The sequence below is a fragment of the Tenebrio molitor genome, chromosome 1 (genome assembly GCF_963966145.1).
Source record: "Tenebrio molitor chromosome 1, icTenMoli1.1, whole genome shotgun sequence".
In the NCBI taxonomy this organism is placed as follows: domain Eukaryota; kingdom Metazoa; phylum Arthropoda; class Insecta; order Coleoptera; family Tenebrionidae; genus Tenebrio; species Tenebrio molitor.
The window spans coordinates 6,832,860-6,860,443 of NC_091046.1; the positions used below are offsets into that span (position 1 = coordinate 6,832,860).

General features: G+C 41.6%; 2 protein-coding genes and 1 long non-coding RNA gene across 4 annotated transcripts; 2 read left to right on the top strand and 1 right to left on the bottom strand.

The window, feature by feature from the left end:
• Positions 1 to 23: 23 nt before the first annotated feature.
• On the bottom strand, positions 24 to 26,776 carry Dhc1 (Dynein heavy chain 1). The gene is made up of 44 exons (XM_069044698.1): positions 26,649 to 26,776; positions 26,441 to 26,578; positions 26,101 to 26,391; positions 25,865 to 26,054; positions 25,258 to 25,814; positions 24,884 to 25,208; positions 24,615 to 24,838; positions 24,423 to 24,570; positions 24,192 to 24,373; positions 23,931 to 24,137; positions 23,695 to 23,883; positions 23,125 to 23,647; positions 22,910 to 23,076; positions 21,979 to 22,266; positions 21,688 to 21,929; positions 21,453 to 21,639; positions 21,118 to 21,399; positions 20,588 to 21,067; positions 20,336 to 20,535; positions 19,602 to 20,289; positions 19,325 to 19,549; positions 18,736 to 19,275; positions 18,495 to 18,689; positions 18,147 to 18,443; positions 17,981 to 18,099; positions 17,803 to 17,930; positions 16,644 to 17,755; positions 16,195 to 16,596; positions 15,936 to 16,144; positions 15,648 to 15,886; positions 15,192 to 15,595; positions 14,911 to 15,137; positions 14,438 to 14,859; positions 14,245 to 14,390; positions 4,265 to 4,513; positions 2,896 to 4,215; positions 2,596 to 2,844; positions 2,378 to 2,546; positions 2,176 to 2,328; positions 1,522 to 2,123; positions 970 to 1,380; positions 803 to 922; positions 598 to 750; positions 24 to 545 (listed from the first exon to the last, which is right to left on the bottom strand). The coding sequence occupies exons 1-44, from the start codon at positions 26,730 to 26,732 to the stop codon at positions 159 to 161; spliced, it is 14,070 nt and encodes a 4,689-aa protein (XP_068900799.1). The 5' UTR covers positions 26,733 to 26,776; the 3' UTR covers positions 24 to 158.
• On the top strand, positions 5,092 to 6,879 carry LOC138128503 (uncharacterized). The gene is made up of 3 exons (XR_011158725.1): positions 5,092 to 5,999; positions 6,062 to 6,467; positions 6,519 to 6,879. It is a non-coding gene; the product is annotated as an uncharacterized lncRNA (long non-coding RNA).
• Positions 10,033 to 14,226, top strand: LOC138128167 (chaoptin-like). Of its 2 annotated transcripts, none has more exons than XM_069044358.1 (3): positions 10,033 to 10,717; positions 10,968 to 11,079; positions 11,317 to 14,226. In XM_069044358.1, the coding sequence occupies exon 3, from the start codon at positions 11,326 to 11,328 to the stop codon at positions 14,110 to 14,112; it is 2,787 nt and encodes a 928-aa protein (XP_068900459.1). In that variant the 5' UTR covers positions 10,033 to 10,717; positions 10,968 to 11,079; positions 11,317 to 11,325; the 3' UTR covers positions 14,113 to 14,226. The 2 variants fall into 2 exon arrangements, with proteins under 2 accessions (XP_068900459.1, XP_068900453.1); XM_069044352.1 differs by having other exon boundaries at positions 10,980 to 11,079.
• Positions 26,777 to 27,584: the final 808 nt, after the last annotated feature.

Consider the following 27,584-nt stretch of genomic DNA (forward strand, 5'->3'; position numbering starts at 1 on the left):
ACTTGTTTAGAATGACTAATCAATACACTTTTTGCGTGAACCACGTTCAACATTACGCGTGGGCGGTTTTTATGAAGCATAAAAAAAACAGTTGATTCAATTCTAAGACTATTGTCATCAATTTAATGTTTGATACAGCTCATTTCGTGAAACACTTTTTATTTAATATCACATAACAGCGCCACTCCTCGCAACGTCCAATGTCTCGGATTGTGATCAGTTTCGAAATCAATCGATCCAACGTATTTTTGATCGGTCCTCTGCGGTTTCCTATAAATCGGACATTCGTACAATTTCGGATCCTTCCCGGCCGTGGTGTTGATAGCGTAAATGTATATGACAGGCATTTGCTCGTAAAGCACTTTCGGTTTGCTCTCTATGAGCTTGCCGGTCCTTCTGTCAAGACCTGCACCTTCTAGGAACAATCCGTGAATGTAAACTCCTTCCGCCGGTCCTTCTTTCAAATCTTCTTTATTATACCTGGTGATGAGATTTTGCAAAACAACAGAATCCAGAGCCCAGCCTTTGTGAGCCCTTGTTACATCCTAAAACCAAAAATGAAGAGTAACTCGCGACTTGTCCAGCGGGACTAGTTACTTGACGCATTGCCGTAAGAAATCCTTGAGGGTTGAAGAATCCAGTCATCCAGAAGACATTGGGCTTTCCGTTGTTGCACCAGTTTCGGAACTGGGCATCCCTTTCCAGAAGCTCTGTATACCAAAAACCCAAAGTTGCAGATTCCCAAGAAATCTTCAAATCAAACAGATTAGCAAACAATCGATTTGAAAATATTTTGCAGTACCTTTTGCCACTTGTCTGGAATTCTTGCGTCATACATAGCATCCAAAGAACATCGCAAACCTTGACTCATCACAATGGTACCGTCAATTGCCAGTTTAAGATCGCTCAGCGTTACTTTGACCTGGCGGAAACAAATAAAAACAAAAATTTCGGATCAAGTACACTCACCTCGTTTAGAACTTTTTGGATTCTGTCGATCTCCTGACGCAGGAAAATATTCATAGGGAGGAGCGGCCCCATCCTCTGCAGCGCCTCTTTCACTTCAAAACTGTTGTACTGTGGAGGAAGCTTGTCCAGCATGTCTTCGGCGAGACTGTAGACTATACTTTCGCGGGTCTCACCTCCTTGGCTTCCGCCTTCTTTCGGCTGGACGCTCAAAATGGTGTCCAAAATACCTTTGATGGTGTTGATTTGATATGTAATGTCTGCATTTCCGTGCAGACCAAACACTTCAGGGGTGTCAGTAGCGGGAAGGCTTGAAATGTAGTCGATGTACCCTTGCAGGTTGCGGGTTTGGGGTACTTTGTACCCTCTGTAAAACTCGAATCCTGGCCGTAAAAGCACATCACAAAACCATACCTGCAAGAATTAACAATCTAACTAACGAGGGAGTGAAGTACATCTTTTCATCCCGAGTGTAATTATTGTCCGCGCAGCGAGGCTAATAATTGCACGAGACTGTGCAAAAAATATTTACATGCTAATTGGTATTGGTGTTACCTGGGTGAAGGTTATTAGTAGTCTTTTGTCAAAATCGTCCGTCACTCGACCGCCATATTGCACCTCTCCTAACATGTAGCAAACAGTCGGCCACGAAACTCCTTTCTTGGGGTCCATGTCGTCCAGATGGTTCTGAATGAATTGAACACACGCCGCAAAATCTGCTTGGTTGAACTCGTAAGGCACGTTCCACCCCAAAGGCCCAAATTTTCTCCTTTCTTGGACCACAGTGTGGAGAAACGCGACCGCGTAGAGTAGAGGTGGCCACTGGGATTGCGCAGAGTAGTCCAAATAGTCTTGGGTGATGTTCTGATAGGTCCTCTTCATGCTGGCCCGGATGCCCTGAGGAGGCTCGTTCGTGAACTTGATCGCCATTTGCAGCAGCCCAATCGGAAATTGTTCGTGGACTTCGGTGGTGAGCCAAATCCGGAAGCTCTCATGGACAGCCTCCGCGTCCACTATCATCGTCATGGCTTCGGTTGCGAATGGTAGGGACAGGTGGATGTTTTGCAACAAGACCCAACCTCCATTCTGCATCGACCATTCGATCATATCTCGAGCCACCACTTCCTGGCCTTGTCCCATGGACACCGCTTTCAAAGCTAAAACGGTCGCGTTTAGAGAAAAATCAGAATTAAAAACTGATGACTCCACTCATGTCTTTGGCTTTTGCAAGAGCCGAGATCTGTGGTGAAGGGTCGGAACCTATGGACAGGATGCAGATTAGTGGTGTCCTGGCTTCAGACTCGCCCCACGTTGCTTCCAGATCCAAAATGCAAGGTTCTCCATATTCGCTTCCCAACGAGTCTACGACAAAGTTTTAATCGTGGTGGGAAACATTTTTGATGGTCCTCACCCATTATGTATTTGCGCGCTTGAGACAACGTCCTGTCAGGACTCCAAGACCTGATCAAGAGCAACTTTCTAAACACGTCCAAGCTCTTGTGGTAACCGCAAGGTATTTCTTCTTCTTCAGGTTTCTCTTTTTCGTACCACAACTTCCACTCTTTTTCGTTGTTTTCGATCTAAGAAAAAATGAAATTGATTTTTTTATCACATTTTAAGTAAAACTACCCTGATCAGTATGTCCGAAAAAATTTTTAGTTTGTTAATCTCGACCAAATTTAACCACGTGATGTCCAGGATCCATCGGAAGGGTTTTGGGGCGACAGCATTCAGGTCAAGCGAAGCTCCTCCTTTGATGAACGCCATAAACTCTTCGTGAGTGATCAGAGCGTTTTGGAGGTCTATCTTCATCGCCATCATGAGAGTAAAAAGAGATTTGTGTCTCTCGTATAAACTCCTTTGGGTAAATGCCCAAACCTTAAACAAGCCACTTGAATCAATCAACCAAATGCTTTAAAACAGAACTACTTCTTTCGTTAGATATTGTAAAATGATCCTGATTCGCTCCATAGTCTCTGGGTTTTTTTCCGACTTGGTTATCGAGCTGTCGAAAATGATCAAGAACTGCTTCAGCGAGTTTTGGTACATCACATTCACGTTACTCATTTCCACGATCAGAAAGTACAATATAGAGCCTCTAGCAGCCACAGCTCTGAACTCTTCTCTGGCCACGTTAATCTTCTTTTCTGTGTGAGCTGACACCGACAGCTTCTGAGTGACTTCTTCCGCTGTTGATTTGGTAACTTGCAATACGTTGATCAGTTCCTCATCCTCCACCAAAGAGCACTCCGACGAGTTAAGTCTACTCAGAAGATTCGTTTCCAACTCTTTCATTCGTCTCTGGTTCTGCATCACGGATTCGAACAAAGCGACACGCTCGGCTTCCAAATCAGACTTTTCCATGAGAATTACCCTTCCTAGCAGCTGATCTTCCAGACCTAGCATCGTCACGGTGAAGTCGATGATGGAAGTTTTCGCGCTAATTTCGGGAGAGTACGGTGGATTTGGTAGTTTTGTGGTTATGTAAAGCATAAATCCTGTCATCACGTCGCATTCTTTATCACCCACGATCACTTTCTCGATCGATCCAGATTTGATAAAGTTTTTCTCGAGGACGTTATCAAGGACAGGATCTAGTTCTACGTCGATGTCTTCAATCAAAAGTGGTTTACCTAGAGACAAACAGTCTTCTAGATGCGTTCTGAAGTACTTGTGGTTCAAAGAAGTGATCTGGAGGTTGTTCTTTGTTTCTTTGTTTTTGATCCACATTTTCCCTTGAGTCTGTGGATCGATCAGAAGAGGATAAGATCTGGATTTGGTGACAATGAGAGCGTTCTGTACCGAAAGTTCGTCATTGGGCAAACCTTGTAAAGTCCATTCGGAGAGAGTGGCACTCTCGACCAACATGTTAGTGATGTTTAGATTGGTCGTAAACGGAATACTCTTAGCCTGGAGTATCTCCATCCAAGTGCTAACCAGACTGGCTCTAAATTCTTGATTGTAAGGACCACAATACGACAAAAATCCAGTTGCTAGCAGAACATCACCGACCAAACGACCCAACTGTTGCTTAAACTCTTTACTTTGCTGAGTCCACCTGACTTTTTCTCCCCCAAGTCCGTTAATAAGAGTCGTCGCGGTATTCATTTTTCGCAGACACGAATTCGCAGCATCTGTTAGTCTCTGTTTCTCCAAAACCGCTTTGTCGTATTGCTCTTTCACCTCCCGCAGCGATTGTTCGCGTTCTTCTAGTTGTTGTTCAACAGCAGCCAGATCCTCCATGGCAACCTGTGAATATAAAATGGAAGGCGTGTTCGTTATTTCAGAGATCACCGACCTTCAGTCTTGCTTCTTGTAGAGTGAGATTGGCTTTCAAGGGAAGTACTTCTCTGTTGACGCTGTGAAAGAACGCCATTGCTTTTGTCCAGGAGAGTAAACCAGCAACGTCTCCGCAGACGCGCTTTGCGGTGTCCATGTTGTAGTCTTCCATCTCGAAATAAGGATGCAAGAATTCGACCATTTCGTTGTTTATGATGTCTTTGGGATAGTTTTGTAGTTGCAGGAGAAATGTTGTTGAAGCCATCATCTGAAAGTAAAGTGTAAAGTTTTCCTCATCGATATCTGTATACTAGTTTATATTTGTGATGAGGTTATAAAGATCTTTTCTTTAGTTTCATCACCAGAGACATCTTCTTCGACTAATACATCAGGATCTATAATAATTTTTGCCCAAGATTTTTGGAACGTGGACTCTGACATTCCAGGAATCAGCTATCCAATAAAGCACGTCCTTGATATTGATCTTTTTCATCGAATCTATCAAGCTACACTGTTCTTATTCCATTTTTTCCAAAATTCGCTCCAATAAAAAACGACAATAATTTCTCTTCCAATTTTCCAAACGCCTTGGTCCATTGGTTGGAGCAACGCTGTAGCATCAGGAAGAAGAAACATAAATTTTATGTCTACTTCATTTTCGTTCGAATGAAAATCAATTAACAAAAGCGCTTTTCGTGGCAGTCCACATTTTCACAAGAAAAAAATTATTTGAATAAATTGGTATCCATCTACGCACTCCTTTAATGTTTATTATAAACTGGCAAGATATTAGAAGGTGTGGATTTGATCGCTCGTAGCTGATTTACTAATACTCATTAAGGGTAGTTTTAGTTTGTGTCTTCCTGAATAATTACGGCATGCAAGAATTGTTATGCGTTCCTTACTCCGTTTATGTCCTGGTACGCCATATTCTTTTTTCGAAGCTAATGTCTTTGTTGACAACATTTTGTAATTTAACCCAGTTTCATCACCATTATGCAGGACGTCTCAGCTAAGACTTTCGAGCCTAATAACTCAGTTATTTTCCAGCGGATTTTTGTGAAATTTAAAATGCAGATATCTTAGACGGTGAAGAATAAAATCCCATTAATGCAATCACCCAAGTCTTAAAAACGTAATTTTTACATGCCTTTTTAAAATGTTGAAACAATTAAGATTTACATAAAAAATTTATCGTCAATAAAAAATGCTGTCCTTGAAAGACGTCTGGTTTGCAAGAAAAAAGCAAAAAACTGTGTTAAACGTGGCTGCAAATGCAAAAACGTAGACGCGTATGAAACAAACGCGCAATTTTGGTCATCCCTTTTTGCAGAAGCGCAGGTGACATATGTATTTGACGTTTATCTTGCTAGAGATATTTTCATATTTGATGGCGGAAACAAAAGACTGAGAAATGTCACAAATTTGTATTGTCAGTGTCAAATTTCTCAAAGACGTTCGTGATTTCGACAGAAATGCAGCAAATTGGCAATAAGAAAGTTATTCATCGTCGAACTAGAGACAAAATTTGTAATATATACCATTCACGATGTTTTGGCATAAGGGGAGGCTATGATTTCATTTTTTAACGTTGGATACATGTTTGATTTCTGTCATCTCTACTGTCACTAAAGTGCCTGACATGCGGACCTATGAAAATGAAAGTAACATGTTGCCGCATTTACCGTAATAATAATTAAGCGACTTTAAAACGTATTGATGGTGTTTGTATTAGACTGCAGAACATATTTTCAGTAAGTTACGAGTACGAGTACAATGAAGTCAAGTTTTTTTTTGTGTATAAATTAAACCGTAGGTGAGTACAAGATAAATATGTAGCACGGATAGTGAAGGAAGAAACAACGACCCAATTGAAATGGCACAGGGGTTTTGTAAGACCTATTACAACTTCGCGATAGAGTTATGAATTTATGGCTTGAGTCTATTTTGATATGTACTCCTGAAATTTGCCAACATTTTTGTAGATATTGTAAAGAACTTATTTCGGAAGATTGGGCAAAATTAATGTGAAATCTTTCATTTGAAAACGTTCTTCCTTTAATAATTTCATTAGGAGAATCTGACTCGGAATTTGATTGGGATTTTGATGCAGGTAATGATGATTCAGAATTTTCTAATGAAATTATGGAAGTTGAATAGTTTTGTTCTTTTTTGTCATAGACGATCGGTGTGTAAATATTTTGCAGAAAGATTGGAATAAAGTAAGGCTTAATAAGTAGGTACAAGATTTTATACAATCTATATAGTTCTAGGAATGTTTTGGTTAAAATGAAAAATTCATTGAGAAGTTACTAACTGGTTGGTTAAGACACTGTATAGGTGGGTTATCTAAGTGGTGCATAAATTAACAGGAGCCACTTCATCTTTCGGTCCCGGTCCCTACTATTCTGTAGTCTGTTCAAGTCAGTTTCCTGTTTTGTTAAATTGGATTAAAAATGTGTGAGTATTTTATATTGCAAACTAGTAAAACTGACAACAATGCACTAGACAATGACGCAGTTTATAACCTCAAACTTAGAAAAAAATAACCTAATTCAACAGACAGCTTTACTGCCAACTTAAATGCACTTTTTCCATAGCCTCCCCTTATGCCAAAACATCGTGAATGGCATATACGTTTGATTATACAGGGTTATTCTAAATGATTGTAGTCGAAGTAGGCCATGCCCATGTTATTACATTTTTGCCGCTTTCATGTGAACTGTCAGTTTTGTCGCTGTCACTGTCATTTTTAAGGTGAAAAGTGCAGTGAGGAGATTTTTATTTATTTTTGTTAAATTAGGATTGAATCCAGATATATTGAGTTGTTTTGCACCCAATTTGACTCCCGTGTGTGAACGGTGTGTACTCACTATTCACATTATTTTGATGTTTTTTTTTTATGTGGAGCGGCAACCATAAATTTTACATTCAGTTTTCACGCCTACTTCGACTACAATCATTTAGAATAACCCTGTATAAGAATAACTTTTCCTTTTGAACCACTGACAAAAATTGGTTTCCTTAGAATTAATTTTTTCAATCAATTTAGCGAAAATTTAAATTTACCTAGACATTCCTTTTTACGGCGTTTATGAGAAATTTGACACTGACAATACATTTTTGTGACATTTCTCAGTCTTTTGTTTCCGCCACCAAATATGAAAATACCTCTAACCTTACAAACACTTACAAAGTTAAAGACAACATTTGGACGTAATTTATTATACTGGATACTTTAATTCTTCCATAAAGGACTAAAACACGATCGGGATATTTTAGCAAGGTAATTTAGTTCACGTAACGCTTCCTGTGTTTTCAAATAAATTGACGACTCTCTTAACCTTACATTTTGTAAAACCTACATTTGGATGGTGTTCCACGAGAAAACGAACCGTGTCATTGAAGTTCTTACGACACTCTCCATAGGCAATTTTTTTTCCTTTTTCAACAATATTGAAATTTCTGCCGCTGTAGTCTATTTTTAGAGTATTTTCAAAAAATTTTCACAATTTGACGTTTCTAATAAAGCGCGCTCAAAGGTAACTGATGGGTAACTGCTCAAATACCTTAAAATTTTACATTAAATTTTTAACGACAAAATCTAATCTTTTCGTTGAATCAGACAAGTGATTTACTTAATTATTTGTGTAGACCCCTATTTTTTAATATTTAACAATCTAATAATAATCGCGCATAATTTTCGATAAAGGAAACATGTGTGTTAAAATTACATTTTTTAACTTGAGGTAATTTTATTATTACTAATTGAACCTTCACGGTCTAAAATATCTGCATTTTAAATTTCATAAAAATCCGTTGGCAAATAACCGAGATATTAGGCTCGAAAATCTTAGCTGAGGCACCCTGTATATTTGATCGGGGGTGTAATTTTCTTGATCCATGATTTTTCCAAAATTTTTCTGCAGACAGTTTCTCGCCACAGCTTTTCAGTTGGCGGATGCCATGTCTTTTTTTTTTATTTTGCTAACCTACCTTCGCCAGCAGTAAAGGTGTCAGGTGTCTCAGTTAGTGGAAGCTCTTGGCTTATATTTATAGCTTTTTGTTGTAGAATTGGCCCTGACAGGACTACCCCTTTGCTTCTTGTTGAGTAAACCATAAATAAAGGGCATTATCGATTTTTTGGTGCTCTGCTTTTTTCGTGGTTTTTCGCTGAGGCGCAGGTGATGTCAACACGCTGCACCACTTTTCAATTGCTCTCTATTTTTCTTCCAGTCACCAACTCCATAGTCCACAGCAACCTTCGATAACTTTTCCTATAATAATCGTTTTCTAGCTTTTAATTTTTTCTCTAAAGGGATTACTACTTTTTTGCGTTTTTTTGAATCTTTCAATTTTTCCATTCTGAAGTCAGAATGTACACCTCGATGTAGTGTAGATCATACAACACAAAAACGTAAACTGATTGCCAGAATAAAGTGTCAATTCCAGACAATCCAAATCAGATTTTCAGACGAAACAATTATTTTATTGTTTCAGAGAATCAGATTTCTGTCTTATTAGAACTTTCCGAATAAAACGGAGGCCAAGAGCCAACAGCTCCGGATAAAACGGTGAAATCGAAAAACCCTTTTGTTACGGATAATATGAAGTTCCGGAGTAAGTACCGGGTTCCGGATAATCGAGCTTCTACTTACGTATAAATAAAATAAGAGTAGGTATTTGTCAGCGTCTATTATTTCGACGTTTAAACAAATTTTCGAAATGGTTGGGTTAGCTGCACGACATAGAAGACATTTCAGCAGTTTTTAGAATTTTTGTCTGTCTGTCTATCTGTTTGTTTCCAGTTAACTCAAAAACTAACGGATCCATTTTCAACAGTTTCAGTTTCACAGTTTGTTAGGAAGGGAATATTTCTGATTGTGATTTGACTTTTGTAAGAACTACAAATAGCAATTTTTCTTAAATATTTTTTGTTAGACAAAAGAACAATTCAACTTGCAAATATTTTGTCTAATTTAATGAACGTTTATTTGTCATAGATTAATTATTACAGAACACAGTTTACAAATATTAAAATGAAATTGAATAAAGGCTGCTTTGTAATGAATCATACTTCATGAATTTTAGACGTAAGAATGGATGATTTACCAGCTTTATTCCCAAACGCGACACCACTGGTAAGCACACTTTTTGCGAACATGTCAAAGAAGCAACAACAACTGTTGTTAACCTAGAATTATGTAGTTATTTAGGAAATGAGTGTGAGAAAACATTTTTGGGGCATGAGCGCATTAGGTAGGCATTTGAGGCACGAGCGACGAGGAAGCGAGTGCTTCATTTGCGCGAATGTGCCGAATACGTCTTCTCGCATCGAAGTTCGTACAATATTTTTCGAAACGAACATTAGATACAGTGGCGGCCAAAATAAAGTAGGACAAGTCTTATTAAGAAATTTAGCCAAAATTGAGTTGAGTAAACCGGGGTTACTATAATAAATAAATAAATATTTTCATAGTAACCATAGAAAGGGCAAGCAAATTTACATTAGCGAAAAAACATTGTCCTACTTTATTTTGGCCGCCACTGTATGTCTGATTTGTCGTATACCCTTTGTGAATAGGATGGCGCTTGTCCATGTGCTTGCCAAAGTGTCAATCGATTTATTTTCACTCCTTCGAAATTTTCATCATCCAAATTGAAGAAATGGTGTTTTGTAAACCAGAGTTTATTATTATCAAGTCAAATTATTTTCAGAATGCTCAAAAAGGCGAATGCTTTTTTTGGATGATTTTGAAGCACTAGTGCTCGAAATTGACGTCCGCGCACTAGTGCATCAAAATCATCCAAAAAGCATTCGCACTACTGCGCGAAGGTCGATTTCGCGCACTAGTGCTTCAAAATGTCCCGCGCCCGCATAGTAGTGCGCGAACATCGATTTCGCTCACTCGAAATGTCATTTTGAAGGTAGAGAGTTGACAAATAACTAATTTCGTAATTTGCCTCCATTTTGATTCTCTAATAGGCATATTAAGGAACGCGATGTAATTATAGCCATTTTATGAAAATGTTTAAGTTGACAAAGCTTAATGCGGAATTATCTTGTCATGGATGTCAGTTTAAATTACAAAATGTATCAAGAACAGGAAGTGTTCAGTAGAAAAATTTGATTTGAGCAAATCACGCAGACATCAATTTTGTTTACAATTTTTTTTAAGCGTCAACGACCACCTTCTTTAAAATCAACAGTTCGAACATGACTTTACAAATAAAGGTCTTATGCTTACCATTATTTTTTACTTACAATTATTCACCTTGACATTATGTAAATTTACTGAATTGAAAATTTTGTGATGAAAGAAAATCATTTAGTAAACATTTTGTAACTAACCTTAACTTTGTCAGAAGCATTTTATCTTTCGTATTAATTCAATTATGTGTAAATAAATTCAGAACAAATTTGAATCTTGCATGAATAAATCAATCTTTCGTCCACCGACACATTTACATGGTAAGTCTTTAAGAAGCTTATTTTTTTAAGTAATTCATTCTTATAATTTGTTGTTGAAAAATTATGTTTCAAAATATTTCTTTCAGATGAATATAAATGAAAACAATATTATTTTCCCACCGTTCAACAACCCAATCAGTGTTGTCATAGTTTATGTCATAAGATTTAGTCGTAATCCTTTAATTGCCCCACCCTGTATAAAATTAGATCCGCGCTTTTTGCTTAGGGCGTCAGTAGTGTTGATCAATAGTTTTAATTCCAGCGTTCTCCGAAGTTAATTGAAAATCCCTATCAGTTATTGGATGTGACTTTATTACTTTTAACATCGACCAATCATAACGAAAATCCGACAATTTAACAAGGTATCTATATAAACATTTTACAAAATATTTTAAGTAGATAACCCATATATTAAAAATCAATTGACCTCATTCTCATTTGTATTTATTTTTATTTCTTTCCGTAATTATTTTTTGATAGCCATAGATTCACCACTCAACACTAAATTCTAGTAAAAAATAATTAATTTCAGTCAACACTTTATCATTTCGCCCGACTTTCCCACCACAATTGTCAGATTTCAAATTTGGTTTTTCCAGGTATTTACGATGTTTACTTTTTTGTGGGTCCTAACCACGATCGTGACCATTTCAAACCAAGAATGTACAGTGAGACAACCCACGATTTGCTGCACGAACACATCTCCGGAAACTTTTTTATACGACTTTCTCCGGATCAGAAGCAGCGTGGACGAATTCTTCCGTCACTACAACCTAGAAATAACAAATTCGCATTTCGTCCACATTCACTCATTCCTGGCTCCGCTCCCGGCGAACTTCACCCTAAAGAAATTCGCCCTGACGGACTCTCTGGTCGAATTTATCGAAAACGGTGCGTTCGAGAATTTCATTTTTACCTCGGTCTTAGTCTTGAGCAACAACAAACTGAGTGACATCTCGTTCGTGGAGAGTTTGCCGACGAAGTTGCAAAAATTGTATCTGGACCGGAACGAGTTCAAAGTTGTCACTAACGTGTTCAGTCACTTGACCGAACTGACTTATCTAGACTTAAGTAGCTGTAGGATTAGCAACATAGACCCCAACAGTTTTTCCGGATTCTACAACTACATCTCGATCAACGTCAGCAACAACCAAATCACCTCGTTCGATGTCTTGTTCAGAGACGGCTTAAGACTCCAATTAGACTTAAGCTTCAATAACATCAAGTACATAAATTGCAACGACAGAGAAGTGTATTTTCGGGGTTTGAACGCGAGTTACAATAAGATCGAGAGCGTGGTGGGCACTAGGTGCCAAGGGTGCGGCTATTACACCAGGGAAGTGACAAATTTCATCGACTTGTCTTTTAACGACTTAAGTAACGCGACGTACTTAAGTAATTTGAACACGTTCACGGTGTGGAATCTCAATCTTGCAAATTCTCACATCGACATGAATTTTAATTTTGAAATCTTGAGACTCACCAAAGGGATTCTTGACTTAAGTAACAACAACTTAAAACGAGTGAGACCCGCCATGTTTGGCAACAAAATTGAGTTTGACAGTTTGATCATGTCCAATGCTTCCATAAGCATCGTACACGAGAATGCTTTCAACAACTTTGGAATGCTCGAAAGTGGCACTTTCCACATTTTGAACATCAGCGCGAACCCGATTACAGAATTAAGAAATTACACTTTCAACTATTGCAAAATCAGAATGGTGGACCTTTCTAGATGTTCGATACAAAAAATCCAAGACAATGCTTTCTCAGGTTTGATTGTCACAAACACTTTAAACTTGAGTAACAACAACATAACCTACATAAATAAAAATGTTTTTCGAAATTTGACCGAAGTGGAAATCATAGATTTGTCGTTCAACATTTTGAAGAAGCTTGACAACAATTTGTTCGTGAACTGCGCCGGTCTAAGGTTCCTAGATTTGTCCAGTTCGAAAATCGAAGTGATCCGGAGCAGGACGTTCGCAGGAACGAACAGTTTGTCAGAACTCTACCTCCAAAACAATTTCCTCAACAGAATCGACTTTCAAAGTGTCAACTTGCTGGGAGTTGTCAATCTGCAAAACAACGCGATCTCGGATTTGGAGTTTTCGTTTTTTTACAGTTTGTCGGCGCGAACTCTCTTGCTGACCGGCAACAGAATCGGGAGTTTGCTGAACAACTCCGCGATCTTGAAGAGCTACGTGAAGGAAATAGATTCGTCGCGGTCGAGCATCAACAGCATCGAGACCAACGCCTTTCAGGGCTTGGTCAATCTGGAAATTTTGAACTTGAGTCATAATTTCATCGAGAACATTTTGGCTGGGACGTTCGTGCCTTTGAAGAAACTGTTGCAACTGGATTTGACCGGTAACAAGATGGTGTCCTTCTCGGGAGAGGCTTTTGCTTTTGGGAATCAGCTGAACAAGCTGGGACTCACTTTTAGCAGCACCGACTTGACCAGCGACACTTTTGTGAGCTTGAACTATTTGAAGGTTTTGAACGTTTCCAATTCGAATTTGACGACATTGCAGGAAAACTGTTTCCGAGGTCTTATATATTTAGACAATCTCAACTTGCAGAATGTCACCATATCAAAGATAACACCTGGAGCTTTCAACGGGCTAGAAAGCTTAGAAAGCGTGGATCCTCACCCTCTTTTCAAAAAACTGAAAACGCTAAAGCTTGGTATCTTCATGGGTTTGTCAAAACTCCACGCTTTGGATTTGTCAAGATTGGAGATTTCTTCAGTGGGATCCGGTTCTTTCATTGGACTCAAGAACTTGGACAAACTGTTGTTGAGTGACAACAAAATCAAAAAAATAGTAAACAACACTTTCAAGGGCCTACACTCTCTGAAAACTCTGGACCTTTCGACCAACCAAATTTCCACTTTAGAAGCAGATGCTTTCTTAGGCTTGACCAGTTTGTTGGAACTGTCACTGAAGGACAACAATTTGACAAAACTTGTCCTGGGCACTTTTCAGAACTTTCCGCAACTACAGATCATGAATTTGTCCAAAAACAACATCAACAAACTACTCACCGGGACTTTCTCGAATTTGAAATCTTTAATCGCGCTAGATTTCTCATACAACAACATTACGAAATTAGAAATCCACGACATCATGTCTTTGAGTAATTTGCGCAACTTGGACTTGACTGAAAATCATTTGATCCAGATGGATTATTTGAATTTGATCAAGTCTTTGAGAAAACTCGACTTCATAGGAATCAACGGCAACAAGTGGAAGTGTGACAACTTGGTGTCAATGCTGGTGGCTTTTCAAAATTATAGCGTCAACTGGATGTCTACCGAGAGCGTCACCTTCTTAGACGAAAACATAGACGGCATAAAGTGTATCGACATCTGCAACTTCTTCTATTGCGTTTAGAAAGAAGTTGCGAGTGGCCAAGATCAGACACATCTTCGGAAAAACTGTTGGTCTTTGTGTTACATCTTGTTGTAATCATTTTGTATGTTTTGGTGCAATACATTTTAGATGAGGCTAACGATTTTTACTTGCCTTGAGGGACTCCGGCCACGAGGGCTTGGGACACGACGCTGCCACATCAGCAATCACGGGATGAAGTTTTCTTTGGAACAGGATCAACACGCAGTCCATTATCCTCATGATTAAGTGCGGGGGACGTCCCAATTTTCTTACGGTGGCTGAAAACACTCAAATTGTTTGTTGCCTCACCCAAACATTTTTTTACCGATGTGAGCAGGCTTGATCGTGTTCAAAGCAGCCTCAGCTTCCTCCAGAGCGGGCTTGGCAGCTTCAAGCTTTTCTTCGGCCAAAGCTTTTTCTACGGCTATCGACGAAACTAGAATCTCGGCTTTTTCCTTCACTTTTTGCACTTGATTCTTTACAATTTCTGCTTGCATCGCCCTTTCTGTCACCTCTGTTAACACTTTTTCCGCGCGTTTTGACGCATCAGCCAATTCTTTCTCCATAGAGGCCAGTTCCTTCTTCAATACCAACACCGATTGAGACGCTTCTGCTAGTTTCTCTAAGCCCGTGTCCATTCTTAGGGCACCGTCGCTCAATTCTTTTTTCTTGTTTTTGTAAATACTCTTGTATCCGGCTATGAAGTTTAAATATGATTTTGGCGTCACATGTGTAGCTCTTCGGAATCTAGACAAGACAGTTTAATCAAAATTAGTTGGAATTATTCCTCAAATGAACCTTTGGAAATATTCTAACGAAGTTGCTGAAACGATGTCTTGAATCGATCCCAAAGCAATTACCAGTTCTTCTTTGACTTCTTCTGTACAAGCTATTTTGAATTCTGTTAGAAAGTGGCGAGCTACTGAAACTAGAGCGTCTTTAGGCCAAGGCTGGAACCAGTCGATGGTGCATCCAGATATTAGTGCAGGAAATCGGAGGGCCCTGTTGCGGAATTTTTCTCCGACCTACAAGTCATTGTTTTTTTACTCAAAGACAACAAACAAGAGTTTATATCGTACAGGAGAAAAACAGAAAACAACGTGCAAATTTTGACAAGTCCTGTTCATAAAATATTCCATCACACTTTCCGGATTTATTGTTCTTTTAGGATTTTCTCGCCTCATAACAGGTGTTACTTCTTGAATGATTTCAGCTTGTTCGTCTTTGGTAAATAGATTGGAGATCACACCAGAAGACAAAATATTGTTCAAATACTCCAAAAACCCTTCTTCTTTTATGTCCAGATCTGTAAAAATGAAAGTGGTGCCCTTTCCTTGACAACCACAAGACCGATAGAGCACTTTAAGATCTTCCAAGAAGTTTGCAATATTGTATGACCTGGTTAAAGTGATTTGGAAAGTTTTGTAACCCGCTATGAACGAAGACAACTTTGTTAAAGATTGTTTTCCGCTACCACCAACCCCTGCAATGACATTTTGACCCAACACCGTCTTGGATGTTTTTGGCGGAAGTACCAACTAGCATTACATTCCCTCTGGGGTGTCGTATCACTCTGGAAATCTTGACCAAGTGAAGCATAGCATCTGGGAAGAACACCAAGTCCATGCCAGAGCCTCGAACCATTTCGTTAAATTGCGCCAAAAACATGTCCAGTCGCTCTCTTAGCTCGTTCTCCGCGGTAACTGGCTCGTACACTTTTGGGAGTTCCATGTCCGCATCTTCTCCTTCTTCGCCAGTAGGTTCAGGGGCGTCTCTGCAAAGAGATGTAAGAGAAACGGTTTTGGCAGTGCTAGTTTTGGAACCTCATGAAGTCGACAAAAACTGGATTGGGTTCTGTTTTCTTTCGAAATTCGGGCCCTAGTTGTTGCTCCACTAGACTTAGTAGCTCCCCGTCGAACCAAGTTTTGTCTTCTTCTATGGTAAAGCGGTCTGAAAAGACTCTTGTGCATTCGTGTTTCCAAAGCACCATCATGCAGCCTTCTGACTCGATGACAGTCGACAATGTCCCAATCTAAAAACACAGACACAACATCTAGACGGACAATTCTCGAGTCCATCTACCATTCCTTGCCAGATTCTCGACAGATCTCTTAAAGAAAAGACGTAATGGAATTTTGCAGGTGTTGGGAGTAGTGTGGCTCTTGTATTCTTCCACAAGATCCTAGTCAGCGGGATTAGTTTTTTGACCAAGTTCCTGACTTCCAACGTGAACCCTCTTTTGACGTTGTAGTGCCCTTGCGCGATGACCCCAAATATCTTGTCAATAGACGCATCCATGGGCAAAGGACAGTTGAACGTGCAAAACTGACGCTTAAATCTTGATGGTATGTCATTTCTGCCACCTCCAGGTTGTCCCATTGCTGCCACAAATTGTACGTCGACTATAGTCGTAAATTCTCCAGGTTTTTCCAAACTGTAGAAACCACCCATGTCCATGGTTTGTCGGACAATTTCATTGGTGATCTATGACCAGATGAAATACCATTTTGAAGGGCCACGAAAACACTCACCTGATCACCCCAACAGTTTATTTCGGGTAGGTTGATGTCGTCTATGAAGATGATCATCTTTTTGCCATTCGGAGCACCAAATGTGTTTCCCATTCTCTTGTCCACGTAACTTTCTATAGTTTTCTGGAACTGGTACGGCGAAGTAGCACTCGAGAAATTGAACGAACGGTTGAGATAAACCTCTGGATTGGCATTCTTTATGTACGACTTCATCATAACTGTCTTGGCGGTTCCTTGTTCCCCAACCACCAAGACAGCCTTTTCTTGCTTTGCTATTGTATTGATTAGATAGTTTATTCGTACATTGTCAGGAATAGGGATCAAGATCGTGGAATATTCCGGAGTGGCGAGCTCCGGGTACACGTAATTTGTCACCATGGTACTCCACAAGACCCATTCGCCTTCAGAATTGACCACATAGTCGAAGACAGTAGCGCCTTGACTTTTCCGATCATTTTTGGGCAAGTCCAACTCTGCCAGGTTTTCTTTCAAGAAAATATCATATTTATTTCTGTCCTCCATTTCGAGGAACGCTCCCATGCCCCAAACCAGTGCAAAAACGTACAGTTTTGCCAGATGCTCACTCGTGAAAGGTTTATTCTCTTCGACTTTTTCTGCCTCTTCCTGAAGCAAATCGTCATCTATGTCGCCTTGGTCTGATTTAGAAGCCGAACTATCTTCTACAGCTTCCACCTGAGCTGGAACCAGCCCTTCCAACAGCTGTAACATTTGAAGGGTCACGTTGCACTCGAGCACATCTATAACCAGAGTCAAATTCTGGGTGCCCCAGCTGTAAAGCTCTCCGTAAGACTCGTCGAAGAGTCTTTGGAACAGTTCTTGCTCCCTTTGACTCCGCCCTTTGAGCCAAGCTGTGACAACTGGTTTCCAGGTCAAGCCAGAGGAGCTCATGTAGACCATTCCGTTCCTCGAAACAGTGGCTGGCGAAGCGTTGTCGATGTTGTGGGGTTCGAAAATAATCTTGCAAGTGGGAGCCATGGATAAACGGTCTCCGTTTGCAAGTGTCAAGGTTTTGTTGTCGTCGAGCACAGAGTTGAGATTCTCGATCCAGATGCTGTCCACTGGACCGTCTAGTACCAACCAGACGTGCTCGCCTAAAATCAAATTAGACATTTTCTGGAAGAGATGTTACAACAGTTACCTTGTTTGAGTTTCAAAGTTTTTCGCCACAGAGCTGAAAATATTCCATCGGTCCAGTCGTTGGTGGCGACATCCAGTCGACCAAACATCTGAGCAGCTGTGATAGCTTTCGGATTCATTCTCATTTCCCTTCAGAAACAGTCAGTTTAGTCAGAGGTCTTCAAGAAAATGTGATCTACCTGTGAAAATCACCCATTTGTGTCAAAGACTTCATCAGGACCTGGATGCAAGTAGTTTTTCCCGCTCCAGTTGGACCAAGAGTCATTATTCCGTGACGTACGCGTTGAGTTTCGTACAACTGAAGAGACAGATGTTTTGGGAAGAAGAGAAACTGTCGGTACTGACCTGGATGAGCTTCAGACCCCACGGAGGATGGTTAATGAGTCCCGCTTCCTCCACTTGGTTGTTAATTGCGTCTTCCAGTTCTGGATAAGCAGTTTTTTCTAGTGCTTGGTTCGGGAAAAGATCAGCTACCAAAGAAATGAAGAGTGGTTCATCTTCATCGATCAGTTTGGAGAGATTCATGTCGCGTAACACTCTCATGACGATTGTGCTTTCAGTGTCTTTGTTATTGACTCTTTTGGCAGCACCCAAACTCCGAAGAACTGACAGTATATTCCTAAGTCCAAAATCGTAATGAACCTGGAAGGGTTTTTGTTGTTACCACGTACGCAAATGTCTTATTGAGAAAACCTGTTTGGTCAGCTGCTCCTCGCACAGTTTATACAAAGTGTAGAATTTTCTGGCCAAAGTGATATTTTCCAGAAAACCACAACTGGCCAGCTTGACGCGAATAATAATCTGACGGTCAGGAACCATCATTGCTACCGTTCTAAACTGGATTTTTAGATTTTCTGGAAGCTCTTTCCGACCGGCATAACCTGGATTCTTTTGGGAGATGACACATCTGTAAATCAATCTGTATTATACTCACCATGGTGATAAAAATTCCAAATTCTGGACACATTTCCACAATATCTCCATCAGTAAATTGGAAATTTTTGCGTTTCTCTTTCTTGCTGGCCAAAACAACTGCCACTTGCTGGGCTGCTACCGAAAGGACTGGAAGTTCGATTCTGTTGAACTCGTCGAAGCAGCCCCAAGATCCAGACTGTGCCAGTCCTTTGTAAATGCGACCAAGACCTCTGTAGTCCATTTGGTCGGAGCAGTTGAACACCACGACGTATTTGGCCAAGGTTTTGCCCATATCTTTGACGGTTTCGGTTTTTCCTGTCCCCGCAGGTCCACAGGGTGCTCCACCCATGCTCATGGCCAAAGCTTGGGCTAGTGTTATGTAACACCTGTCAGTGAGTGGTGTGATAACAAGACGATCAGTGCATCCCAAGTACTCGTTCTGATAGGTAAACGTGACATCAGTGATGATGATAAGAGTCTTGTCGGTTTCTTCTTTGAAGTAGAAGCGACACTGCTTCAACCATTCAAAGTCATTGACGTGTCTCACGTTTAAGCGACACTGGAAGAAACAGTCAGTTGAAGTCTTCAAATGTTGGGATCTTTCTTACCAAGATGTCAAAAATGTCTCTCTGATGGACGTGAATCGTGATCAGGGTTTCAAATTTTGTGCGTTCTATTTTGGTGAGGTCTCTGGTGGTTTGGTCAATCAAAGTGTTGAGTAACTCTAAAAATTTGTTGTTTGTGTCTGACATCACTTTCTTGTCGTGACGAGCTTGCATCAGAGCAAGTTCAGCGTCTCTGGTCCAGATCATTTGCAACCCAAGAAGACCGATCTTCAAGAATGAAAATTAAGACATTTTGACACCTCTGGGTGGTATAACTTACTTGTGCTGGCATCTTCTCCAAGAAGAGCAACAACTGGAAATTCGGGTCGTTGAGCATGATGTAAGCTTGTCGAATGATAGAGTGCAGCGAAGCCTGAGATGTGACCAAGAGCTGGGTCAGCCAAGTCTCAACACTACCCTCAGCTCTGACAGCTTTTTCCAACGGGATCATCTCTCCTTCTGACGATATGATCGCAGTAATCTTATTATACTCAATATCGTGAAACTTCACCCATCTTGTGTTGTCAAAAATCGACAGCAAGTGGTTCTGAATGGTGTGCGAATCAGACGCTTGCCCCAAGACCTCCAAAAGCGCAGGATCTGAAACGAAGAAAAATCGCGGAAACATCATTCTCTTTCGCTCCAGATAACCGCTCAAAGACTTTTGACACAACTCGAGTTGCTCTTGCAAGTGCGGCAAAAGCTGTTTGAGCAAATCGTCGCCGACGCAACAAGCGACAACTCCCGGAGTTTCGTGAGCTCTTTGCATGATTTTTTGCCACGATTTGTCGATTTTCGAGAAGCGCTTTGCCTCTTTTGGGAGTTGTTTGGCGATGTCGCCGCCCACAAAAACCGCTTCCAAGTAGACCCACATGTTTTGCACCAACAACCACCGTTCCAGAATCTCGTTGGTGTTGGACAAGTCGTGAACCCATTGCTGGATTTGTTTGCGGAAAGGAGCGTTGTATCTAAAAATGGCATCGTAACAGTTGACCAAGTGTACCCGTGTTGCACCTGTTGGACAAGAGCGATCCCAACACCATCAGACTGTCCTCCAACTGACCAATTGTCTCCGCAGTGGTGTCACCTCTCAACAGCAACTCCCCTCGGTTGTTGAAGGTCATGAAGGTCAGCTCGTGAACCGACCACTCGTTTGTAACTTGACGCAACTTAGCTTCGATGTCTTTTTCTTTCATCGCCGAAATACAAATGTCCTAGAAGAAAACCTTGCAAATTCGTCCCAAATACTCAAATTCGAAACCGCACTTCTATATCTTCCTTGTGTTGGAGTAACGGCGCTTCCAGGATATTTTTGAGGCAGAAACCTTCACTCTCAAACTCGAAAATGTGATTCAAAGAATCCATGATCCTTTGCCAATGTCTTGGTTTCATTGCTTTGTTCGCCATCAGCTCCAGAAGAGGACACATGTCGTTGAAGTCATCGATGGTTTTCTTCAAGGCGAAAAACGCCGGCCACTCTTTCAACCCCTTGGGAAGCTTTCTGCACCTGTTCTGGAACTCCATAAGCTCGTTGTTGATTTCTTCAATATTGACCTCCCCCCAAGGAATGTCATAGTAACTCGTAACCCTGTCGATTACGTCGTTGTACAGTTTATACAACTTCTGAAGAAGATTCAGTTCTTTTCTGATCTGAGCCAAATCCGGATAGTCGGTCGTTGGAAGCCCAAACAATTCTTCGCCGCTTTGGTAAGTTTGAAGTTTACGCCACATACCATCAAACCGATTCTACAAGTATTGACGAAAGAGTCTGACAAACTAGACAAGTTTTGAATTACTTGGAAAAGAATGAGTCTGTCTGAGGCCTCGCGAGGAGTGAGTCCAGGCTGCATAGGTCCTGCCGTCCTGTATTCGTTGCAGTAATCCATTTTGTCCTGACGGAACTTCTCCAAATTGGTGCGCAGGTCCTGCTGAAACTGTGGTTGCATTTCCAACAGGTTGACGTGGACTTTTAGAGCAGTTCCCAAAAGTCTACTCCAAGTGTATCTCAAATTGTCAACTTGTTCAGTGATCTCCCGCTCGATCATCACGTCATGACGATTCAGCACATTGAAGGCTTCCTGCAAGACAGTGGTCAAGTCCCAAATACACTCGTACCAAAACCTCTACCTACCTCTATGGGATCGATTCTTAGCTCCATGTCCACCTCCTGCTCTCGAATCTTCTTCAGAGTGTCCATTATCAGACGAACATCGTCCAGATCTCGAATCGTCCGTTCCAGTTTCCTTTCCATTTCGCTAATCACCGCATACACGTAGTCCATCTCCCTTCTGTACTTCTTCTTCATTGCTTGTCCAATTCTGCGTGGACAAAACATTACAAAGGTCTTGTTGCACCATTGTCAATACCTGTGAGTGCAAGATCTGATCTCTGTAACCAGTCCATACTTCAGCTTCTCCGTAGATATGGCCAAACAGTTGCTGATGACGAAAACGTCCGGTTCTGTGGTGAGCCTCTCGTTGAGCTCTTCGTGCTTTCTGAGTGAAGTTTCAAACTCGTTCAGACAAGCAGTGAGGAGTTCCCGTTGCGTCTTCTCGTTCCTCCACAGTATATTGTACGGCCTCCATCGAGAGATGAATTGTGTCATTTCCTGTGGGGCAAGGTTGCGCAAGAATTTTGGACAGTGTCTTGGCGGTTACCTGTTTCATGTCTTGCGTGCACGCCGAGAGGAGCGACAAAGTCTTGACCACTTCCTTGTTCTCCATGACAAAACTGTGAAAATTTTTCTGCTGAAAAGGAAACATCGGCTTCTCTTCCGTCGCCAGCCGGTAGAGCTTCCTCCTCCTCGCCCTGAAGTCTTCCTCTTTCGTTTTAGGGTGTCCTCCTTTGACCGGTTTCTGGCTCATTCGTGAACGGGTTACAATATCCATTAAATTGGATGTGGGACCAGCTAATTTTTTCCATACGGACTTTTTTGGGACTGGAGTCTTGCGGGCCATAATTTACAAAGCCGCATGCCAGGAAGTGTCAATTGTCGTGTGGAATATTTTTCGATGCAGTGTCCACAGTGATTGGCGTGTACATATTTGGCAAACAATGATATATACAGTGAATCGGGTGTGTGTTGTAAGAGTGTTCACAGTCGAGTGTGATGGGGTGGAGTGAGTGATGTTTTTGGAAGAGGAAAACAAACCTCGATTAATTCATTGTTCGTCTGATGCATTCAACAGTTGTATAAGTTTTCATGCCACTACGCTAGCCGCCGCACCACTCACTGCTACTTACTTGCTTCTTAAAACTTGTACAACTGTCTCCTGGTGGCTTTACGATAAAAATTAATCATTCACTGGACAGATATCAAGTAGCAGATGACCAACAATGCGAATGACAATGCCTCCTCTCATGCATTACTTACACCAAGAGATGAGGCTCGACACGACACTTTCTATTTCGAAATCACCTCGCAATAGATGTGGATGTGTCGAAACAGTTAAAACACATGGTTTGACAATCTGATTACGATTTGTATCTTTTCTGCATAGTAAACACCAAGTGCAAATATTTACATTGCAGAAAGCAACAGAGAAAGAGAAATTGAACCATCGATTTGACACGACCCGGAAGACTCACCTGTGGACGTCCTCCTGTCCACTGCCCCACCCCCTTCGACACCGAAGTGATATTTTTCCCTGCCAAGTTCAAAACATCTTGCACTTCCTCCAAGTTGGGTTGCACCGCCACCTTAGGAATCATCAAGACAGAATTTAAAACGAAGACGGGGGAACGATCCGATTGGTCTGGAAAAAACTCGATCATTGCAAATCACCACCAAAGAGTCGTCGCACATTCTACGGAAAACCGTCGTCTCAAAGCTTCCAAAGATTGTCTAGTAACTCGCACAAGCACATCGACAACCTTTCTGCTGTAGTACCGTCTCATCTCCGTGACCGCTCCTCGCACCATGTCTTCCATAGCTTTGGACAATCCTCCACTCAGCAGAATGTGAGGCTTTTCGAAACACTCCCAAACCAAACTCCAGTCGGATTGTTGCTGAGTAGAAGAACTCTCAGCTTCGGTCTGCTTGTCGGTGTCGTCTTCAGAAAAGAAATCGTCGTCGGTTTGGGACGGACAGTCAATGCGCGCCTTCCGAACTAGCGTCAAGATTTCTTCTACGGCCTCTTCTACCATCAAGCTCTTCCTGTGCAGTTCAGTCGCTGCTGATCTACAGATTTCGTCCATCTTGTTGCAGAAGTCGTCGACAGTCCACGGGTCTTCGTCGATTTCTGGCAACGCGTGCATCTGGACTGACTGCATCGTCGACAACACTTCCAACACTCTATTAGTGTACACGTCGTGGACCCGATCAGTCTAAAATCAAGCTTTCACTTTTGTTCCTTCCAAACGCAGAACTTTACCAAAACTTTGAATCTCTTAATGGCGTCGTTTGCTCTGTCGACGAAATTCTTCCAATCTGCTGACACCCATGTCAGTTTGTGGAGCCCATCGGCGATGATGTCGGTGAGTTTAACGAGATGGGGCAAAAAGAGAGGTCTCACTTCGAGTTTGACTGCTCGCACGACAGTTAGCAGATCTTCGATCAGGAACTACAAAGAGATTGTCAAAATTGTTCCGGAACGTGGTCTTACTGTACTTGTAGATAGTCTTTTATTAGTCCGAAGTGTTCTTGTTTGGAGTAGAGAGTCAAGGCGACCATGGGAATCGGAAGGTCCATTTTGATCATGAGATCGGCCTCTCGAATCAGGAGAGGAATGGTGTTGTGAAGATTTACTTTGATGCGTTGTTGCTCGGGACACACCGACAAGAGGTTGCGTTTTAGGCAGTTGTCGACGTCGCAAATCTAAGAAGTTTATTTTTATGAAGAAGTTTTTATTAGTTGATAACATTTCGTTACATGTTGATTCATCCAAATGGCAACCATGTCTGTTTCGTACGATTTCAGAGTTGTTTCTGCAGCTTTATGTCTTCTGGATAGTTCCGCTGTAGCTGGTAGGTTCTTTAGGACATGGTGAGTTGTCACGGAAGACAATAGTTCGTCTAAATGGCACAACAAAGATCTTGCCCACTTTATGCGTCCTGCAACTCCACCATCAACAAATTCATTTCAGTTATAACGTACTAGTACCTGCTATAGGTGGAAACATGATGGGAACGGGAGGATCGTCTTTCTGCTTCTTGTACATTTTGATGATCCGGTCCACTTCTTTTTCGCAGTACTTCAAGATACGATCGTACTTGTCGTCCATTCGCGTGAGAGGAATTTTTTCGCTGACCTACAATCGATTTTAAACTAGTTCCAAACTGGAAGAAGACTTACTTTTTCGAAACGAGTCAAGAACCTGATCCCTTGCGGAGTCTCCCAGACGCTGTCAAAATTCTTCTCGATCATGTTGCCAATATTTTCCTTCAGTTCGTCAGTGTGCGTCAAAAACGATTTGAAATCGGCATTGAACTCTGCGTTTCTTTGATCGAGATAGTCGTATGTTTTATTCATCACTATCGATTTGGTGTCGTTGAAGTTTTGCATGGCTTCTTCAAGGGCTGCAAGAAAAAAATTATTTGTGCACAAGACAGGCTAGTTTGTACCGTCGCCCAAAAGAAGTCCTTCCATCCGTCTCTGGAACAAGCTGTTGTAGTCGTCGATCAAATCGAACATCGATATGATTTTGCTGAGGCGTTTGCAGAACGCGTCGAATTTTCCGAAGACGTAGTTTTCGGAGAAGTTGAAAGACTGCTGACCCGGAAGGAAGGGTTGGTTTTTTACCAGAGTGTAGGTCTTTCTGTAGACCTTGTTGAGGACGATGCACTGAGTCAGCTTGTCTTTGACCACGGCTCGGTCCTGCGACCAAATGGTTTCTTGGCCGCGACAGGTCACGTATTCCTTGCAAGTTTCAATCATCTGGTTCGTGATCTTAAACAAGAAGTTGCCATCGAAGATCACTGGACGACGCTAGACTCACCTTGACCATCAGTGCTGAAGTCCTTTCAGAGGTGTTGTAAAACTGTGAAATGCTGTGGATCAAGCGCACCGTTTGCAACAGACCAAGAATAGAATCCCTCATTTTCACCGGATCATCCAGATACAACGAGTGGCAATTTTTTTCCAAAGCTTGAATAAACTTGGCGTTGTCTTTGGCTTCGTTGTAGCAAAACGTGATCTTCTTGTCGGTTTCGGTCCACTCTTTCAGGACCTTCGAGTGTGCCAAGCGCAGGCACAAAACGGTCATTTGCACTTCGCTCGAATTGACTTGGTTGGAAATTTGCGAAAACTGAGCACCTCGCTTCTTCCAATACTCTAACTCGTCTTGAGGCCCCGAAGAATCGTTTTCCCTCCTGACTTGTTCGCTTTCTTTGAGGATCTCGGTGAGGCGTTTGGACCACAACTTCACTCTGTGTTCCAGAGGCACAACTTTTTCTGGGTGTTTCGACAGCTCTTTTATTTCTTCGGTGTCTAAAATCTTCATCGTGGAGCCGCCGTCGTCAAAGAGATTACCTTCATTGCACACTTCTTCGCACACTAATTCAAAGAAAAAATAAATCTCTTGGTCATACGACGGCACAGTTTACCTTTCAAGGCGCTGCAAAACGAACGCAAACCTGGGAGGAGTTGGTTTTTTACCATGGGACAGTTGGCGGCGTCGTCTTCGCAGTCAAGACTTGGGTGAGCCAGAGCCTCCATGAAGACGTGTTCGATGATTCGCTCTACGGTGGTGATCAAACCAATTCTTTGCGCATCTATTATGCCAAAGAACAAGTCCTACAAAACCGTACTAGTTTGGAAGCTACTACCGGTATGACACTACCTTTTGGAAACCTTCTTCGGGGAGTTGCTTGGTGGTACTAGTCCTGAAGATGTACATACAAATTCCGGTCAAAGGCACGTCCCACCCATCTGTCAAAAACAATTTCTTCTTGTAGGTGGGCACAATCTGCTGCAGAAGAGCTTGTCGACTCGTACTGGGTTGCACCTGCCGGCTTGTGCTAGGTTTACACTGATCTACCACCGGTGCCACTTCCGTTTCCTCCATGTCTTGGTAAAACCACATCAACTTGCTCTTCATGTGGGGCAAGAACAACTGGTTGATCTCGTCGAGCTACAAATTCCTTGACAATTCTTCCATTTTGTGGTTTAGGGGGAGTTACCATGTCGCCTTCGAAGACGTGGTCCATGATCTCGTGTCTGGACAGTCCGGTGGCGTCTATTAGGAGTTGGAAGGCGAACTCCAGACGGGGGTCCATCTCGCCCCTTCGGGCCTTCCGCTCACATTCTTCCCTCCGACGCTGCAACAAACACAATTACCAAATGTCCTCGGCAGTGTTTGCAAAAAAATTCTGGCGTCCAGGATCGTACCATGAGCATAACTTCGGGATCACCCTCTGTATCAGATTCGGATTCTGATTCTGAGTAGTGCCCTTGCGGTCCATAGACGAACATCTTGCCAGTTTCGCGAAGATTACCGCGAGACTAATTTATCGTGTCTGCAATAGACGAGACAGTCTCGTCGAGTGTGGTAATGCTTGCAAAGACAAAATAATGCCAGTCCATTTGTGAAAAGGGCACGCGATCGCATTTCATGTCACTCTATGGTTATGTTTAGTGAGAAGTGTGATGTAATTGTACCCAAAGAACACTGAGGTTCCTGGCACCAGTTATTTATAGGGAAATGCCTCCTTACGGTGGGACGGATGCACCCCACATCATTTAGTGAAGGTACGCACCCCTTCATCTATGAAAAAAGTAAACACGCCTCCCAATCAAAGCGTTGAAATGCAAATTATTGGAAATTATTGAGGAGTCATGCAGGCGGTCGTAAATCACTGTCGCTCGCAAAAGGAGGCGGCGAGGTGTTTGTAAAATATTTTATTGTGTTGTGTATTATTCCGATAAGTGGTAGACACCATTGTCTGTGTAATTAATTGAGTAGAGGAAATTAGAAGGAGAAGGGGAAGGTTAAAAGCAAATGCGGATACCGCAACTGGGAAAGTTGTCAAGCTGTCGGTCTGGAAGACTTCCAAGTGAAACGTTTAATTAAGTTAAAATCATCTTGATTTAATTTTTGATGGAATATTAAAAGTAGAGAGGTGGTAATGAAAATGTTAATTTGTTTTAGGTGGGCTCATGGAGGCGATGAGGACAACATTCTAGTTAAACCTTCACCCTTGATTCTTGTTCAGAGTGAAGGCAAAAATATTTTGTGCGCTTTCGCTGGTTGAGGTGGTTTTCATGTCAGAAAATAAAGGTACTTATTAGTCTCATGTTCAATTTCATATTCGTCGGATTTAATAT

Bases quoted from the DNA above. Each gene is read 5' to 3' on its own strand.
- LOC138128167 (XM_069044358.1), top strand. From the start codon at position 11,326: ATGTTTACTTTTTTGTGGGTCCTAACCACGATCGTGACCATTTCAAAC.
- Dhc1 (XM_069044698.1), bottom strand. From the start codon at position 26,732: ATGTTCGTCTATGGACCGCAAGGGCACTACTCAGAATCAGAATCCGAA. The intron at 21,400-21,452 runs GTAGGTAGAGGT...ACTGTCTTGCAG, and splicing joins TAAGAATCGATCCCATAGAG to GAAGCCTTCAATGTGCTGAA. The intron at 16,145-16,194 runs GTAGATGGACTC...CTGTGTTTTTAG, and splicing joins CGAGAATCTGGCAAGGAATG to ATTGGGACATTGTCGACTGT.